We start from the raw sequence: 19,613 nt of genomic DNA, 5'->3' as shown, positions 1-19,613 counted from the left end.
GAGTAGGCCAAATACTCGTTATCACAAAAACAATCTCAACACATTCGTTAATGACACTGCCATTAAAGGAAAACAATATATATGAGGCCCCCATTTGGGCAATGGTCGTTCGTAGGACATGTTGTTATTAAGAAGAGTCATTGCCCGACATGATACATAGTTTTCCTTTTAAGGCAGTGTCATTGATGAATGTGTTGATTGTTGCTGCTATTTGTGTTTGAGCACCAATACCAACACAGCAGCAGCATTGCCAAATGATTGTTGAAACACTCCTCACAGAGTTTGCTCTCGTGCAGGCCCTTCTGTCAGCAGTCGAGTGGGCAAGCCATTGCGGGGCCGCGCCTTCACCTTCCCTTGTACCCTTTTGTCATCTAACAGCGCCACTGATCACGCCACTGTCTTTCACGGACTGCATTCAGCTAGCCATGTGTTTATTATGTTGCTTCGCGGTATTGCGTTGCAGGCAAATGTCTCAACATACCCACAGCCTTTCATTTCATCACGCGCGGTTTTTTTACTACAGAATTGTATAACACTTATACTGGCTGCATTTGCCATTCGCACTGGAGAAACAATGCATCACAATCTCGTCAAGCTGCAAACCAATGCCATGCATCAATGATCACACTGACCACTACGACGCATTTTATTGTTCAAGAATGCATCACAGTGGCATATTGAGATTTTGTGCAACGTATACTGTGAACCGAATTATTTATTGCAATTGGGGAAAGCTGAGTTTGAATCCCGGCCATGGCTAACAGCAGCGACGAGTGGGTGACCTCTCATTCACCAACTCGCACCGACTGGCGTAGTGAAGTATGGTCAAACAGCTTCCACCGACACTCGCATGGATAGGCCTTCATTCAGCAGTCTATTATGCATTAGTTGCTGAAAGTAATGTTCATTATCAATGGCGAACAGTAAAAACATTGTTTGGAATGCAGCAGCAGCAGCAGCATCTCATCATCGTGATCAGCCATGGTCAATCTACTGCTCGATTAAGGCCTCCGCAAGTCGTCACCATGTATCACGGTTCTGCAATGTAACATGCAGCAGCATCACTATATTGTAAAACCCTAACCATGGTGACTCAAGTGTTTTACGGCAGTAGCGATGTTTCCAGTTCTGTATGGACGCCTTTGCTTACCTCTGAGCCTTAGGCATTCCACTGAATCCTGAGTGCTTGATATTTCAATCTATTCTGAATGTTTCAATTGGCCGTTGGCATAGTAACAAATGAAATGTACTTTGTTGCTTGGGGGGTTGGCGAAGGGGAGATGAAGAGGAATGGAGAATGGAAAAGAAGGGGTTGACGCTCCATCCCGGGAAATAACAGGCGCAGAATCTGGCTCTGGGTCGAGGGGAGGGGTAGGGATGTGCTCAGGCTCGCGTGTCCATTGGGTGGATTGTTCGATGATACTTTAGTGCAAAGTGGTGCACAGTGTAGCCCATCGTGGAAGAGAGGCCCGAAAAGAGGGCTATTATTTTTAATGGTAGGGCCACATCCAGCATACACAACAATTACATCTCTGGTTTAAGTTACGAATAGGATTTATCTTCGTCGCAGTGTCATTTTTTACCCGAGTGCTGTCCGGACCGCAGTATAAATGGGTACATCACGGTGCGTCGATTTTCAGCCCGTGAGTGGCGGGGTAAAGTGTGGCTGCTGCCATCTCTTCCAAGATCCCTCGAGTGGGTGGGGAGGCCCTGTCGCCAGCAGTGTTGTGAACAAGCAGTTAAAGAAGTGGACCTTTGCCTTTACTGTCCGGACGCTGATGACCAAATCATCCTGAATGATGATTGAGCTCATACAATGGTGTTTCGCGTCAGATTCAAAGCGATGGAAAACTCTAGGCTGAATCTGTATAATTAATTAAACCAATCAACCTTCGTGTTAATATTACGAGGCCAACATTTTAAATGTTTGGTTTTGGAATTTTTTCTGGTTATAAGCCTGAACTCAACTCGGTTTGTGTCGAATTTCAGCTCTCCGGCTCTACTAGAACAGCATTCAAGTCACTGAGTCACGATGATATTAGACATTTGGCTCAAGCCTTGAGAGCCCAAGGATTTTCTCAATATTGGATTGACGAATGACTGTAAAGTATCCTATTTTTTATATTCTGAAAAGTAGACACCTACATTTTAATGGACTCCCTGACACAGGCAAGTTACAACAGAATGACCCACATTTAATATTCATAGAATGAGTATGCGGGAAGTCCCTATACCTTGGCAGTTGAACGAGCCCACAATAAGTTTGAACACAGGGGTATAGGGACTTTTCGTCCACAGGCGGCGTTCCAGAAACGGGCTGCGAGCGCCCCCTGGAGGCCGCGTGGGTCACGGCTCCACGGGGGCGAGGATCCACGAGGAGGGAGAAGATGGCTCCGAGTGAGTTCTGCTTCCTTCGTATTCAATGACGATATCATTAAAGAATGAGAATACAGGGAAGGGGATACGCGGTTGAAACAACAAGGGGTACAGTAGCCAAACAAGGTTGAAACGCACTGGTGTAGATATAGTTCTTATTTTAATTGTTTTATGTCGAGACGGTTATATTATGGAGGCACATTGTCTACATACTTGGACATGTTGTTATGCTTATTATGTATAATATTCGCTCTTCACGTTAGTTGTTCACAGCGCCGCTTGGAGGCCGCTGCAGCTAAGCTGTTGACAAGTAGGCAGTCTTTACTACAGACCTCTCCTGCGCGTGTACGGCGCTGCGTCATTGTTCACGCGGGTGTAGTGTCCAAGCCGATCATATACGAATGACGGATATGATCCAGCGATTTAGAGGCAATGGTTGCTGGAATACGTAAACAGATCTTGTGAAATTCACAAACCCGTTGGGCTGCGAGTTCGCGGTACAGCACGTGGACTTGTGACCCCGTATGTGCCGAATCGGGTGCGACTCCTAGCCCTGCGTGGTGTGTTTTCTGCGGGTAAACCGGTTTCCTCCAAAACATTATGTCTTGAGGCTCGGTCAAACTTTCCCAGGTAAATAAAGCATTGCATTGGTATTGTTTTGTTATAGTTTTAAGCATCGAGTCATGGTAAGGGGAGGGGTTGACGTAGGGGCGGGAGCCGAGCCATGCTGCACCGTTTCGGGACGTTCTAGGAGCGAGGCGGCGCTGCCCGCAAAGCCCCGCGGGAAGGCAGCAAAGAGACGCGTGGGCGGATCCGATAGCCTCGTTAAAGTGCCAACACGTTCAGGATCACTCAGTGCATTGACATTAAGGCATGTGTGCAGCGTGAATGAATCACGGTGATGAGTGCATCGACTTATTGCAAACGAGTCACGAGTCATGAACGAAATTAATTAATTCCCCCGCCCCTGCCGCCGCCGGGGGCTGAGCCGCCCGGCCCTGCACGAGCGCAACCTCAGCCGCTGTTTGGCGTTTACTCAGAGGGCGAGTCGAGTGAATCGAAAACCCGAGATAGTTAGGCAAGTGGGCTTAGTGCCATGTGTATGAGCCAAGGGTCGGAGTGTCGGCTCGGGAGCAACGACGCGTTCATCGTTTCGCCGACGGTTGAGGGTTTATCTCGGCACAAGTAAAACCCCTTGGGCAATAAATGTGCCTTTTCTATGGGTACCGAGTTACACCACAGAAACTTGGTCATATAAAACATACGAACAAACCAAACCACAAACAACTGTAGATGGCCAATTTCCGAATGACACAGTTGGGCGTCACATGGTACAACTAGGATAAAGTATACAAGGCTTGAAGAGCATACACTACATACACATTTTGTTTATAACTTAGAGTCTGCAAAGCAAAGCGACCAGTTGCACGTACACATGAAAGTTAATTTGAGGTGAAACAGTGATTTAAAGAGGAACAAGGATGATAAGGTTTTGATCCTAAACATGTTCCCTTGGGTATTCTAGAGCAGTGGTTCTCAAACTTGTTTGGCTACTGTATCGCTTGTTGAATTTTGTTTCAACCGAGTACCCCTTGCCTGACACCACATGGTATGCATTTTTTTTAAATAATGAACATCAATATTTTAACCAATTGTCCATTTTGTGAGGTATTCTAACTAGCTAGTAACTACAAGCGAATAAAACATTCAACAGACGCTCTGCATACGTGAGGTAATTTGTTCCCGCCCGCTGGTTACTCTTGGAAACCACATTGAGATCAATGAGTTGAGAAAGGTCTTTTATATCGTTATAGGTCACCATATGGATTTCATGTTATCGTAATTATTTAACATTGGTAGATTCACACATGATTATTCACCAATGACTCATGTGTAATATATCACATGTATAAATCACCTCACATACCCCCTTGAGAGATTGGCACGTACCCCCAGGGGTCGGCATATCCCCGGTTGAGTACCCATGCTCTCGAGATTAGGAGCCACCACACGGAAGGTTTTAAAACCAAGCTTAGCTCTCACATCGAGGGGGACTTTGAGCAGGAACTTGCAGCAGGGAGGGAGAGGCTTCTACGAATATGGGCTTCTAAGAATACGACTTCTACGAATATGAATTGTATTCTCTGCCTTCAGAGTGAGCAAGACGGTTAGAATCTGACGGTGGCTGTGCTTCGCGTGCGCGAGAGTTGGTAGCCACCGCGCCTTATAAACCCCGGGGCCATTGCCATTAAATCCTCTAAACCCCTTGGATGGTAACGCGATCTGGGATGGGAGCTGCTTCTCACCCCGCAAGCTGTTATGATAATCTGGCCCTGCAACACCATAACGAGTTATTCCTTTGTAAAATAAAAAAAACTTTCCCGCCCTGTCACAGTAAGCAGTAGATGATTTTTAGTCCAATAAACAACTTTTAATGTACAGCAATATAATCATAGGTATTTTCGGTTCAGTGGGACGTGCACTGTAATCTATGAACCCGGGGACCTGAATTCGATTCCGGGCTGTGGCTACATTGGTTTCAAGTTTCAAGTTTTCATTTATTAGGTATAGCCCTGTGAGCCATGCGGCTCTTAAGTCGGGTGCAACCGCAACAAACAAAATATGAGCGGAGAACATCTTAAAGCGACGACGCGCAACAGAAACATCCTGGATAAACCAGCAAATCTTCCCCCAAAAAAAAACGCTGTGTGCTAAAATCCCAGTGTGATGCAAGTCAAACAATAATAATCATAATACAATTTAGATTACCCATATGTTTTCTAAATCACCAAATAAAGCTTTAAAAATAATGTAACAACAGTAATCATAGGAACTGTGATTTAAATTTAACAATAAACGATATATATAACATGTACGACCAAACTTTGCAGCCATAGCTGGCAGCATGACACTCCCAGTGTATGATGTGTGAGTGAGTCAGTGGTAGTGTGAGTAAGTGTTTGATGTGCGAGTGTGTATGATGAGTGAATTAGTGTATGATGAGTGAATGGGTCAGTGGTTGTGTGAGTGAGTATGATGTGTGAATGAGTGAGTGTATCACGGCCTCCTCCACGCCATCACGGCCTCCTCTCCCGGCTCCGTCGGCTCCCCCAGCTCCGTCGTTAGTGGTATCTATCTCGTGGTATCTGAATCGGCCATGTCCCCCCCCATCCCCTCAGCAATCCGCACTGACCACGCGAAGTTTGGTCAAATAACTCCCATGCCGAGCCGTGCGTGGGGAGAGGCATTCAATCAGCAGTGGGTTGAGGCTGTAATTGTAAATTGATCGTGACGCGAGTTATTTTGATTTGTCTAACTTCGGCCATGGGGAGGCGCTCATTCAACGCGACGCGCGGGGTCTGTTCAGCACCGCGGACAGCGCCTCCTCGATGGTGGACATCGCGATCGGAGTCGCCTCACTCGCACCGCCTCCCGCACCCCCAAACCCTCTTGAAATCCCAACACGATTGGCCCACGAAGCGCGTTCGGACCAATGAACGTAAAGATCGCCGCCCGTGATCGCCTCCGTTATGCCTGATGACGTTTGTAAATAGACCCTAGCTGGGGAATACGTCTCCAGGCAACAGCACATTATGCGGCTTTACAGAAACCGGAGGCGTTATGCCCGTTAAGCTTAAGCGGTTTCTGCACATCCCCCACAAGGATATCCGCAACCCCCCCCCCACCCGTCGCTTGTGTGCTGAAGATGCAACTCAACGCGTGGACACACGACGAGGACTCATTCTGCTGTTAATCTTTGCGCACGCATGGCGGCGTAACGGAGATGACCGCGATGCAATTGACGAGCGCGTGTTGTTGTGCGATAATGGTCCGTAACCCAGTAGCCATAGGAAACGTGGCTGGTCTATTTGTTCCAACATGTCAACATTGTGTTGTCTTCTTGTTATCGGCGTTTCCAAACGCATTTTCTAAGAGCAGTCTGTTACATGCGTTCGGAATGTAATAAGCACGCTCTTGTTACGTATTCCTAACAAGCGTATTCGGAACATTCGGATGGTAGCAGCGGTTATTTCACCGCGCTACGTAATCTCTGCGACGTAAATGCATTGTAGTCTTGGCCACGGCTAGCATCAGTGGCGAGTGATATCTAAATTGGTTCTCCCCATCCACCGAGCTCACCAACCCTCACTGACCGGCGTGGTGAAGCATGATAAACAAAAAAAAACTCATGGCCGACTCGGAGTGTGGGAGGGCCTTTATTTAACAGTAGATTTATACAGGGTTGTAGATTAAGGTGTTTTTAGGTTGCATCCAATGGGCTGGTGCAAATGAAGAAAGCTACGGCCCTGTATGGATTTGCTGGTGGGGGGTTTGGGGGAGGGGATTTCCCTGTAGCGTCATGGTGCGGTATTCCTATAACCTAAACCTCCACAGCTGGCCTTAAAGACTATGCGACAGGCACGTTTCGCTATCAACCGTGGCAGATACGATAGCCCATCTGACACACAGACAAAACACCCCGTATGCACAGCACGGTGGTCTTATAGGGCTGTAGGCGCTGGTGTTGAATGAGGGTGATGGGTGTAGTCAGGACCACGCGCAACCGCTGTTTGTCCCCGCAGCTGTTTACACAGCGCACCAGGTAGACCCATGGGAATCCTTGGACAGGTTCCGATACGATTTGCCACTTATGCGAGACCTGCCCTGGCTGAGCATGCATGTATATAACCAATGTATGTATATAACCAAGCATTTCGCTACCGCTAAAATAATCGTAGTGCACGACTTCTGCCTCTGTCGACATTTAAACCAACTTCTGGCCCATGTGCTGTTGTTAGCTACGCCTATGTAGGCCGCAACTGCGCGAGCCGGTGGTGTGGCCAGCATTAGGCCTGGCCGCCGCTATTTTTGCCAGTGCTAATGTTTACACACACCACACGATGTACTAATTTCAAGCTATGTCTACCTAGGGGAGACCCAGGACAGTTTATTTTATTCACTCGCCGCCAATTGTTATCCCTAGATTGGAATCCAACCCATGTATTGCCATGTTCGTGCGGTGCTCACCGCTGCGCAAATTGTTCCCCACAAAGACCTCTTCCCCGCATCGTGCTTTCAGAATCTTGAGACCGCTCACCAAAGACAAGGACGTCCCGTACAAGCCTTAATAGTCGGGGCAAGTGCTAATCGGAGGCACATGTGAAGGCTGGTACGGCACAACGAGGGGGTGGGTGGTCAGCACCAAGCCCGGCTGCCTATGTCTCCCTAGTAGCGATGTGTATACACCGTACCCGGCACTCATTTGAGATCGCCGGGCTCGTCGTACAGCGCACTAACCGCTACACTACCGCTCCCCATGTACACGCACACGCCGAGTGCACGAGGCGTCTCTGCCGATTGCCCCCGGGCGAGGTGAACGCGAGGGGATCGTGGAGTCCACGTGACGTCAGCACGTAGCGATGACGCGCGACGTCAACGTCGCGCTGTTGTTCGGGGTGCGGAGCGCGCAGAATCGGCATTCGCGGGTGGACCACAGTCTTATTCAGCACATCATCACCACCACCACCACCAAGGTATGTCTCATCACGTACAATCTTCATATTATTCCGGTTATTTCCGTTGTTGGTGTTTACCCGAGTTTTTCCCCAATCGTGCGAGAGTGCCGGTGATGTGAATGTTGCCGATGCCATCATTAATTGTCGTGACCGTCATCTATTAAATGAAGGCGATCGCGGAGTGTCGGGAGGCGCCTCCGCGGGCAAGCGTGACACAGTGTTTACTGGGACATCGCGACAGCAGTCGAAGCTGCTGCTGATCCCCCCGCCGCTGCTGCTACTGCTGCTGCTGCAGCTGCAGCTGCTGACGATGACGCATCAGCGCGGAGTTGGTGGAGCGTGTCTGGTCTGGTCGCGAGACGGATCAGGCGCGCGGCACGAGCGTCGTGCCGCGCAGCGATCTCAACCGCACGGGCCCCTTCGCTGCGCCCAGAACAGCAAACGCATTCATCAGCCGTCGAGGATGCGACATCGTTTCTCGGGGTTGCGTGGGACGAGCCCCGGACGGCGACGTTGGCCGTCTCTGTCCGTCGCGTCGGTCGGAGCGGTTCCGTGGTGGCTTTGTCTCGAGTCATTCCACGCGTTCATCGCACAGCGGCGTTCAATAAAGCGAGGTCCCTCTGCCTCCTGTCGCCGATCAGCCTCTTCCTTTCCGCAGACTCGCTGCGTTCTCGTCCCGCATGCGGCTCGGAGTAAATGCAAACACACCCGGCACCACTCGTCCTGCTGCTGAGACGGATCGAGGTGTCCCGTTCTGCATGACCCCCGCACGATCCCAGCGGAGCATGGGCCGATAGTGGGAGGGGAGGGGGGCAATACGGGTTCTGGGGGACGGTAACGACAGCGGCGGTGATGTCCAAAAGGAGGGTCCGGTCGGTTGTTGGATCGGCGTGCGTTGCGTAATTAAACTGATAATTACATCGAATGTCATCTACGCAGCAGGCTCTTGAGACGCACTGCCCGGGCGAGTAAGATGGAAGATTCGTGATCGTGAATACGACGCGCGCCCTGTTATCTGTTGGTTTTTGGGGATTAGAGGTTCCCGGGTTACAGTTTTGAGTACATTGAACTGTTGTTGTTGTTTCTGTTGTTGTTTCTGCGTACGGGGCGTGTTGTTCACGCGATGTCCGTCGTCCCGGTTGCGCCGCGCTGGGAGGATCACACGGAGAGGTTGACTCGCCCCCTCACGTTTGTTTTTGGGGATTCATTTAAAGCCCAACAGATACGGACGCTGCAGAAAACCGAGTCATTATTATTATTACTACGTAAATTGCACATTCACCCGAGCAGACGTCCGCGGCTTTTGCGCGTGAGCCGAGCGGTCGGTGATGTTCGGGTCGGGCGCGCTCGCCGCTGACGAGCGCCACACGTACACGGTTCGATCTCGGCATCTGAACGCCGGCGACTCTTGCGGGGCGTTATGCACGCAGTTGGCCGCATTGGAAAGCTTCAGCAAGCTTTGTTCGAGGTGCACATATATAGGCGACGTTTCGAACAATGGCCCTTATTCATTGGAGATGTATTTTTTGCTATAATAATACTTGGCTGTTTACAAACCGCTGGTGGATAAAGGCCTCCACTATGTGTCAATTACGTGCTATTGTTTGACCATACCTCACCGCGCTGGTCTGTGCGGGTTGGTGAAGTTGAGGATGCAAGGGATAGGGTTATGAGTGGGGTAGGACCGGTTCATCTGTCACTCGTCACTGATGTTGGCCGTGATTGAGAATCGAACTCGTGTAACGGGGTTTGTAGTGCAGTGTGGGCGTCACTGCTCTACCCGTATACGGGAATAACTAATTAATCAATACGTGCATACGTGACACCTCGGTTCACCGCGTCTCATCTACAAACGAGATAATTAGTTCTACAGAGAGACGATGATTAAAGAACACGGAATTGAATAGAACAGAGCAGAGAGATACATCCGGGCGCCTATTCGTTGGTACCGAGATGCCATGACGTCCACATCACTCCCATTCTCTCCTCGCCTTGAGCGCAATTCTCCGGGGATGTAAAGGACATGGGCATCAACAATAAGGATTCTGGAGTGGACCGGTGGCGCACTAGTCATCGCATTGTGCTCTCAACCCAGCGCACGTGATTTCCATCCGCAGCTAACGTCAATGTCGAGCGATTATCTGAAATGTGAAATGGCGATGCACAACGCTCCCTTGCTTTCTTTGCCTAATGACACCGCAAATTACTCCATTAAAATTTACTAGGCAATTGTCGCCTCCAATTTAAAATAAACTTGGCAGAACCCACCTAAAAAATAAAAAAAACTTGGCTCAGTGAGAGTTTGCTGTTGTAAACAAGTGTAAATAATAACCCTCATTAACCAGCGTATGCTAATACAACCCCCATGACCGATAAAGGTGTGGGGAGGCCTTCATTCATCCGGCATTGGATCGAGAAAGGTCTATGAAACATCATCATGGTTATTTACAATACGTTGCTCAGAAGAGGGAAAACCTCGTGGAGGCGGGGAAAGGATTTTCGAGCGCATGCCTAGAGGTTAATTGAACGCGGTCAGTGGTTCAAAAGCCCGTTTGTGTGAACTTTGCTTGAGTGGGGTAGATGGGGAGGAGGGAATGGGGGGGGGGCTCTTTTAAAATCGCTGCCCTCTGCCTGCGACTTCCAGCTAGAAATCGAGCGGTGGTGCACGCTGTGCGACCTCATGTAGCGGAATCAACCAACACGCCCGTCCGTCCTTCTGTTGCTTTGCGATCTCACTATATTGTACAACGGAATTGAGAATAGTAAAAATAATAATTTCACGGACATCCCTCTGGTAATCCACTTCTGGATGATGGCCTCCCTGCGTCCGTGCCAGTCATGGGGGTTGTGATGCCATACTTCACCACAAGAAAAACAGATCTACCAGTTGACGTCGCGTACAATGAGCCTTTTTCACAGCACATCGAGGTATGTCGATTGTTTTGTTTGTTATTTAAACCTCACCACGCTGGTCAGTGCGGGTTGGTGACGGGAGAGTCGGGCACCAGTTGAGATGGCTCTTGCTTTCCCGCTGATGTTAGGCATGGCCAGGTTCATAGAACAGTGCGCCTCATCACTGCGCCACCTCTCCAGCCTGGGACGCTCTACTAATACAAATGTCGTATAATGTGCACCAGTCTCCTCTCTCCTCTGTGCTCGGATATCGGCTGCGCATGTCTGCTGTGTTGACGTGGGAGTAAAAAAAATCTTTACATATTCTACTGGCAGAGCGCACAGGGGACTCGGCAGTCAATATCACATTGCGATTTCATCGCCAGTTTGACTTTGATGTGTCTTGGTGTTCCGTGGATGCCTTAGCATTACGATCGAAAACGATATGGACTGTGCGCACACAAATACAAAGATTCCCCCCTATCGCCTTAACAGACTTGTGGGGCAAGTGCTGTTTGCGAGCACCTATGAAGGCCGGCACGGCACGCGAGGGAGTGAGTAGCCAGCACCACGCCCGGCCACCTTTGTCTCTCTAGTGGCGATGTTTACACACCGCACCAGGTAGTCTTTTTGAGGCTAAGTCGATCTAGGGGAGGCCCAAGAAGGCTTCAGATAATCGTGACTGGTGTTGGTTGTAAGCTGGAATCTAACTCGGATCGCCAGGTTTGTAGTGCAGCGCGCTCACCACGACACTTACACAGTACACACACGGCATGTATTTGGAGAGATAGTAGACGTATTCTAATTGCATCGCGTGCTCCCTTGCAGGTCTGTATTTTCTGCTCGCGCTCCTAGTCCTGATACATAAAATACAATTACAAAGGAATTGACCAAACATTCTAATCATGGGGTTCTTTGAAGTTTTCTGGCTCAATTAAGTCTCTCATGGGTACATTAAAGTCATTAAAAACTCTAACGTGTCCCTGTAAATATATTAAAATGAATGTGTTACGCATTGCATTCATGCAAATGTCGGCCGATGCACAGCTTCATTGGCGGTCCTGAGTCAGGTGTCAAAACTCCATATTCCTATGGCAGGGCAATTATGACATTCTAATTATTTGTAGACTTCCGTAAAAATAACTTTCCTCTCACAACATATTGTGAGAGGAAAGGTTGTCATTGTAAATGTTATTTAATAACGCTCTAACAATGGTGAGACGCGATGAGGCAGGAAGGTGGAGTGGTCTTCTATGAAGCTCATCCGACCTGTGTAAGTATTGCTTGCTCACAGTCACCAGACATTGGCCATGGATGGCGATGTCTTCACCTTGTTATTTGCAAGGGGTTAGTCACAAGGCATTTCTAGTAACCCGCACAGATTAAGCAGTGGAACAATGGTTATTTCACTACAAAATAAAACCCAACGGCCCGAGCTGGATTCTTGGTCATTTTCGACCACCATCAGTGGCGAGTGACATTTAACAGGTCCACACTCACCAAGCCACCCCACACTCACCAAGCCACACTCACCAAACCAACTCGCACTCACCAAGCCACCCCACACTCACCAAGCCACCCCACACTCACCACCCCACACTCAACAAACCACCCCACACTCACCAAGCCACACTCACCAAACCACCCCACACTCACCAAGCCACACTCACCAAGCTACCCCACACTCACCAAGCCACTCCACACTCACCAAGCCACCCCACACTCACCAAGCCACCCCACACTCACCAAGCCACCCCACACTCACCACCCCACACTCACCAAACCACCTCACACTCACCACCCCACACTCACCAAGCCACCCCACACTCACCAAGCCACCCCACACTCACCAAGCCACCCCACACTCACCAAGCCACCCCACACTCACCACCCCACACTCACCAAACCACCCCACACTCACCAAGCCACCCCACACTCACCAAGCCAACCCACACTCACCACCCCACACTCACCAAACCACCTCACACTCACCAAACCACCCCACACTCACCAAACCACCCACACTCACCAAGCCACCCCACACTCACCAAGCCACCCCACACTCACCACCCCACACTCACCAAACCACCTCACACTCACCAAGCCACCCCACACTCACCAAGCCACCCCACACTCACCAAGCCACCCCACACTGACCACCCCACACTCACCAAGCCACCCCACACTCACCACCCCACACTCACCAAGCCACCCCACACTCACCAAGCCACCCCACACTCACCAAGCCACCCCACACTCACCACCCCACACTCAACAAACCACCCCACACTCACCAAACCACCCCACACTCACCAAACCACCCCATACTTACCAAGCCACCCACACTCACCAAACCTACCCCCTGTGCCAGAAAGATAAGGGGAAGCTTTCATCCATCAGTGGCCCTGAAATATATAAAAGTGTAAATAAATACATCTATACATTGTGGGCTTTCTGCAATGCACACTGCAGGCAGCCACTGTAAGATGAGCGACCATTGCCTCGCCATCCGGGATTTTTCATCGCAGAGGATGCCACTGCAATCGAGTCCGAAGACAATGTCCCACCACCGCACTCCATCATGGGTGGACATCCACCCTGATAAATGCGGTAGTTCGGCACCCGAAATAAGCTCCCATTAACGTGGAGTGAAACGTCGGACATCGTGCCCCACAATGTGCGGCACGAACAGAAAATGCCAAAGAGCTGTGCAGCAGCAGGACCGCGGAAGAGTACGAGCGGAATGCAGTAATTCACCGCCACATGTGCCATCAATGTAATCATGTCGGACGCCATACTGCGGGAGCTGAAGGGCACGTGAATGCGTCGTAATTTGCTCGTGACGCGATCGTGCGGATCGCCCTGTTCCGTTGATCGCGAGCTGTTCCGTAATTCCCGCGGCCGTTAGTCGGAGCCGTAACGAGCGCGCCTCGTGAATGCGGGGACGTCCCCGGCGCACGTCGGCACCCAGGGCGGGCGGCGGCTTCCTCGGCGGGAATGGGCGTAGAGGAACACGCTGTTCGCAGCATGCAGCCCCTTCACAGCGCCCACGTCTACCACCTCTCCGTGAATTGTAGAATACCACGAGATATTATTTGGGTATTTCGGTAAAGTCACGTAGATATAAAAAATAAAATAAATATCACGACGTTTCGATCGCAATACAAGCAATCGTCATCAGGTGAAACACACGATTGCTTGTGTTGCGATCGAAACGTCATTATATTTGTTTTATTATTCTACGTGGCTTTACCGAAAAACCCGAAGAATATGAATTCCTGCGGTCACGAAAGCTTTAAGTCAAGATTTATTTTACGAGATCTCATGGAGTGCGGCGGGACGGCAGAGGGATGCAAAATCCATCATTGTTGACTGTACTTCTATGCTCCCCGTCTTCATTTGACCCCCGCTCGCATGTGCTCAGCATGGGGAGGGTATGGTGGGAGATGCCCTTATCCAGCAGTGGATTGACAAGAAGGCTGGATGTTACGTGCTACATTTCAATGACGCGACGAGTGATTCCAGACCTAAGGACGATTGGAGCAGACCAAACGTTAGTCCTTTTTGTGGGTCAGGATGACCTTGATTCTTAGTCCACGTGTGTCAGAGACGAGCTTGTGGCCTGAGTGACGCTTCCTATCTTGACCGCGTGCTCCTGGGAATATGCACTGCACACAGAGACCGTGCCACGAGAATGCAATGATGTATTTAAAGATACATTTAAAGATATATTTGCCTGCGTGTCGTGCAACTTCATGACGTAGGATCCCACGCTGCAGCCTGCACCACTTTCGCTCTCTTTAGCGTAGGAAAGACCTCAGTAGTCCGACACTGCTCAGAGAGCCGAGTGTTAGACACCCGAATGAAATGTGAAATGACAAGGGACACGCGCGGAGGAGGAGGGCGGGCGGGTGGCGGTGGTGGTCGCGGTGGGGGATGGCAGCAATGTTCGCAGAGTTGATGTCCGCACAAGGCGTAGCCCTGGAGACGAGTGCTGAGGAAAGCGTTCCGAGGCTTCCGGAAAAGTCACGGACTTTCACAACCCAGTCTCAAAACACGGCTGCGATGGAGCTTTTCACGCACTCGTACATACAAACACACACACACCAACTATACCACTGGCAGAGAGGGTCATGCCCATACGGCATACATGTTACTTTTTGTTTTGTTTGGTCCTAATTCACATGGGACCGTCTTTCTCACTCAGCGCGAGAGCTATGAATGATAACGAGCGGGGCAGCGTGACGCAGTGCTGCCACGGCGATAACGCGTTTTATTAAGGCGTGCCGCTGAGGCTCCGGGTCTGGGAAGCGAATAATCATGGAACTAATTACTGATAACGGCTTTTATTTATAATGTCAGGCACGTAATGGCTTCTGACCTTTGATTAATTAAAGTGATGCCTTTTGTTTTGCCTGCTCCGTATGGAGGCGAGCGTTGGGGGAGAGGGGTGAGATATCCCGCGGTCCCGCGGGGCGCCGCGCTTCAAACACCCCCGTCCCCCCACACTGCGCTGGCAAGAACCTAGAGGAAGCTTCAGAACACTCGGGGAGCTTAAGAGTTCAGCGGAAATGTCAGATTCCCATGGAGCCAGACTGTGGCAGGCACCCTGTCAGAACGCAGAGGAGGGACATCATCCGCCATGCAGAGGGGGACGCGTCGAGCCTCACGCCCCTCCAGCGTTCTCGGGCATCTCGACGAGCACAAGACAAATATATGCAAAACGTTCAGCGGATGGTCACGGGATTTCTTTTTTAAAAACAGAAAGAGCCAAAGGCCCACGTGGCAGTGATGGATAATGCATCCTTTGCTGCGTGTTGTTCCGTCCAGTTGCACTATACCTGTAGAGCAAGTAGGACACACGTCACGGATAGTTTAGCGATGGCCACTGGCAGGAACATTCTGCGCGGGTTTATATTTCAGGTGCCGCGTGCACGCCCCCGGTATGCCCAGACGCACGCTGTTGTGTATTCGGTGGTGGACACTGGAAAGTTATTGGAGTGACGAAATATAGACAGCTGGCAATATGGAGGGGGGAATTCATTTTGACAGCACGCGTTGTGATAAGGTGACTTGCTTTGTCTGTCTTGAGCAGGAGGCATTTCCCACTTCATCTTAAGTCAACGAAACAGGTCACGCTGGCATCACAAAGCCTCTGTGTTGAAGCTGCCATTTAACATTCCTCGAGTAAATGGTTCTGAAGGATGGTACATTTTCTTCTATCGTTTTGTAGGCATCAAAAGGACATTTAAAACTCTGTGTAAAACCCTACGGAGATACAATTGCACACGACTCAGGCCGTGGAGCACGGTGCTCTGCTGCCTATAGCAGCATGCCAGTCGTGTGTGGCGGGGCTCAATTTACAGTCGGCAGGACACAGTTCCGTCGGCGTTCTGGCATCCTGGTCTAAACCCAGACATCACCATCAAACACGGGCAAGCCTTTTGGCGGGATGAGTTAATTTTTATATGTTCTTTTAAGAGCGGTTTTATTTATACGTTTTTACATAATGCATTAATCGGAATGTCATATCATGTTTAAACCGTAAAGATCATTGCACTTGCAAAAGGGTACATGTACGAGCTTTGCATGTTTGAGAGATATGGGCACTTGAGGTAGAAGGCCCCGTGGTGTGCACGCCGCTGTGTTCGTGCCTTGCGCTGCATCATTCACGGAATGCACAGAGTGCTGTGCATTTGTATTCCACGTCGGCAAGCCGGGTGCGTAGCGCGATGGCAGAGGTCACGATTTCAAATTCCCTTTGGGATTTACTCAAACAAAACCTTCTCTGTTAGGTAGACAGCAATGGATGTTCTGTGGATAAACTGATCCCGTCATAGAAATATAGAATTTAGGCAATTGATAAGCGTCCACCCCGTGCTTGTTTGATGGTGAAGATGTTTGACTTTTAAAACTTTTTCATTTACTCAGCAAAACTTGAATTGAGTCTCAAGACTACTTTATAGGAGAGTCCTGCTGGTTGCTTGGGAAGATTCTCAATGATCATTGGTTTGTGCTTTGAAGAGAAAAGGAAATTACCCAGAGAAAACCCAGGCATACGAGTAGCCTCTGACATTCAAGGCTTGTAGAGATTTATTGATTAGCATTGATTCTCATGCTCAAGATGCATTCAATGAATTGTGTGTTTGAGAATTGGTAATTTACAACTTATGCAGATTATGTTTAAATCTTGCCTTGAGACGAATGGAAGAATTACATACAGGGTAAACAAATTGTAACAGATGGCACAGACAAAACTAAATGAGACTGTAATGAAGAGACAAACAATAATTAAATCTTAGATTTAATTGTGGCCCCTGATTGTGACAGTTCATTGAAATCTGTGTATATGGGGGAAGAGGACATTCTGCAGGTGAATAATTTACATGTCCAGTGTTTGGCAAATGCCTGTATTCAATTGCTATTGGCTCGTTAGAGGAAAATTATTTCCCTGGACAAAATTCAGGCACATGCCTAGACTTAGACAATCACATCTACTCCCACCGAGGGTGAGATTAGGAACTCACGAATGGTCTAGCCCTGCCGCAGCGGTGTAGCTATTGGGTGTGTGGGTGGTCCAACTGCACCAGGGCACACGGGATGGACGAATGTTGGCAACCAGTCTATGAAGAGGTGGTGGGAAGAGATTTGATAAGGGGCCTCAATTCAGTTCTTGCACCAGGGCCATGCCAACCACGGCTGGGGCAGCGGTCTCTACCACCCACTCAGATGACAGCAGCGGTTGGTGCCATTTCAGGTCATCAGCAGGGTAAATGCCTGGTGGCCGAATAGCGTGAGCCTCTTAGCTAACTCCATGAAACAATGAGCGGGTTTGGGGGTTACCTTTGTCAAAAACGAGGTGGATTGACAACGAGAGTCACTGGGAGGCGTGGGCTACTACCTGGCTGAAACGCTGCGTGCTGTTGGCATCAGGTGTCGGAGATCGTGCTTTTCCATGTCTATATATGTTTAAAGTACCGTGTTTAATATAGCCTATGATGTGACAACGATGTACTTCATGGTTTATGTATACACAAGACCTGGATGTCGGTATCAGCAGAACATTGTCACTTAGCAGGGCGGTGGTGGCTACAAACTTGGCCTGTAGCCCAGCACTGTGGAGGTAGCGAGGTGTTGGTGGATCACCATTCGTATGTTATTAAACGCCCTTCCTGTGGGTGTCGAGGTGGAGCCATACCCTGGCTCACCAGCAAAAGGCGGTACAGCAAATTGTGGACTCCACCTGTTCCATCTGTATGGAATAGAGTGTTGCACCCTCACACTCTTGGATTTTGTGCAGGTGCTCTGGTTTGCTCCCAAATGTAAACCAATAACACCTTCGTATATATCGAGGACCACAGAGCTTAGATGAGAATTTGGCACCAGCTCACCACCTGGCTGCTGCATGTCCTGCTCATCTGTAGTTCTCCGTGGATATGAGTCGTTCTTCCCTTTCGAATACAAGCAGAAATTCTTATTCTTATTATATTAACAATGTTTCCAGCACTCATGGCAACTACATTACGCCAGGGCCCTGCCGGTAGCACCCGTGGTGACGCGGTCCCCACGGTGCGTGCACGCCCCCAGCGCGATGACGACGGTGGCGGTGTGCGTGTGTCCCCAGATGCACTGGGCGGCTGTGGCCTGTGTGCTGCTGTTGGCGGTGGGGCTGGCCTGCGGAGAGATGCCGCGCTCCGACCAGCTCGCCGGCGGAAATTTTGTCGAGGAAGGTCCCTGGAACCGGTTCCGTGATGTGAGTGCTCACCCGCTGTACACTCACGACAACGTTGCGTGCTCACAGACCCGCGGACACTACGCGCGTGTCGTGTACATTTTGCAACAACAACAGAGGCAGCAGTGGCCACCGCGGTTCTGCAGTAAGTTTCGGTAACATCGCCCATGCGCGTTACCAAGTTGGGTGCACTTTGACAACTCGTACACGAACAATAACAATGTATACTTTATACAGCGTCTAAATGTCACCGTGTCTCAAGACGCTTCGCAACTTCAGAGAAACTCCGTTCAGGTTGAATGGAGGTGGTGAGGGCGTGAGTGTCAGGGCAGGGACACATTGGAGAGACTTTTGACTTTTAAACAACTTTTATTGCCGCCAGCAGCAACAGCACTGGAGGCGATTAGGATATGAAATGCACAAAGTCACCAGCAAACAAATAAAACAAATGCTATAAATCCACGCGCTGTTGCGCTAAATGCACCGCGCACAACACGAAAGAAAAGTCACGTGGAGATAGAGACAAACGAACTGACTCATTTTGCAACAATCATTTTAAGAAACCTACTCTGTTGGAACAGAGTAGAATAATTCGATAAAATGCGCTTGGCAATTTAAAACAATCGTTTCTGATGCAGATATTAGATTCAAACCTCAGCAGGTGCACTTTAAAAGTACTTGCATGATGTGAGCGTCAGTCCACAGGAATGCTCAGAGGGGTGGGGGGTGGTGAAGTAAGAGTGACCATAACCTTCCCTTTCCCCACTCCTAGAAAAAAATCAAAGAGTGGTTGGGCTTCATCTTGTGATTGGGCTCCCACTTCTGGTTTAAAATGTCCTAAATATCGACCATGTTTAGGCAACACAGGCAGAGCAGTAAATCTGGACACTCGCCACCCTATATTTTTATTCGTGGACAAACAGAACTAATGGCAAGTGGAAATCTCCTCTCCAATTCCATACGGCTGCTGTGTTGGTCACGGGAAATGAAGCGGCCATGCATCCCGTCTGTGTGTGTGTGCGTTTGGTGGCCCGCTTGTCCAAGCTCACCCTCTGTTTGTTCATCCTCGCTTCTCATCCGGCTTGACGTTTTGGGCC

The 19,613-nt window shown here is 49.6% G+C and overlaps 1 protein-coding gene across 2 annotated transcripts in view; it reads left to right on the top strand.

Annotated features, from left to right (window-relative positions):
- LOC144720517 (testican-3-like) overlaps positions 1–19,613 on the top strand; it is a 221,832-nt gene that overhangs the window by 1,125 nt on the left and 201,094 nt on the right. Inside the window, exons 1-2 of one of the 2 annotated variants that reach the window (XM_078597285.1) lie at positions 7,805–7,910; positions 18,409–18,537. In XM_078597285.1, the coding sequence (XP_078453411.1) occupies positions 18,409–18,537 (129 nt within the window). In that variant the 5' untranslated portion in view covers positions 7,805–7,910. Of the gene's footprint in view, positions 1–7,804; positions 7,911–18,408; positions 18,538–19,613 lie in introns of those variants that run through there. The other variant, XM_078597284.1, reaches the window with a different exon arrangement.

Source organism: Lampetra planeri, chromosome 9, assembly GCF_965212315.1.
Source record: "Lampetra planeri chromosome 9, kcLamPlan1.2.h2, whole genome shotgun sequence".
In the NCBI taxonomy this organism is placed as follows: domain Eukaryota; kingdom Metazoa; phylum Chordata; class Hyperoartia; order Petromyzontiformes; family Petromyzontidae; genus Lampetra; species Lampetra planeri.
Note: the sequence above shows the minus strand (reverse complement) of the source record. Positions and strands in the feature narration are given on the sequence as shown.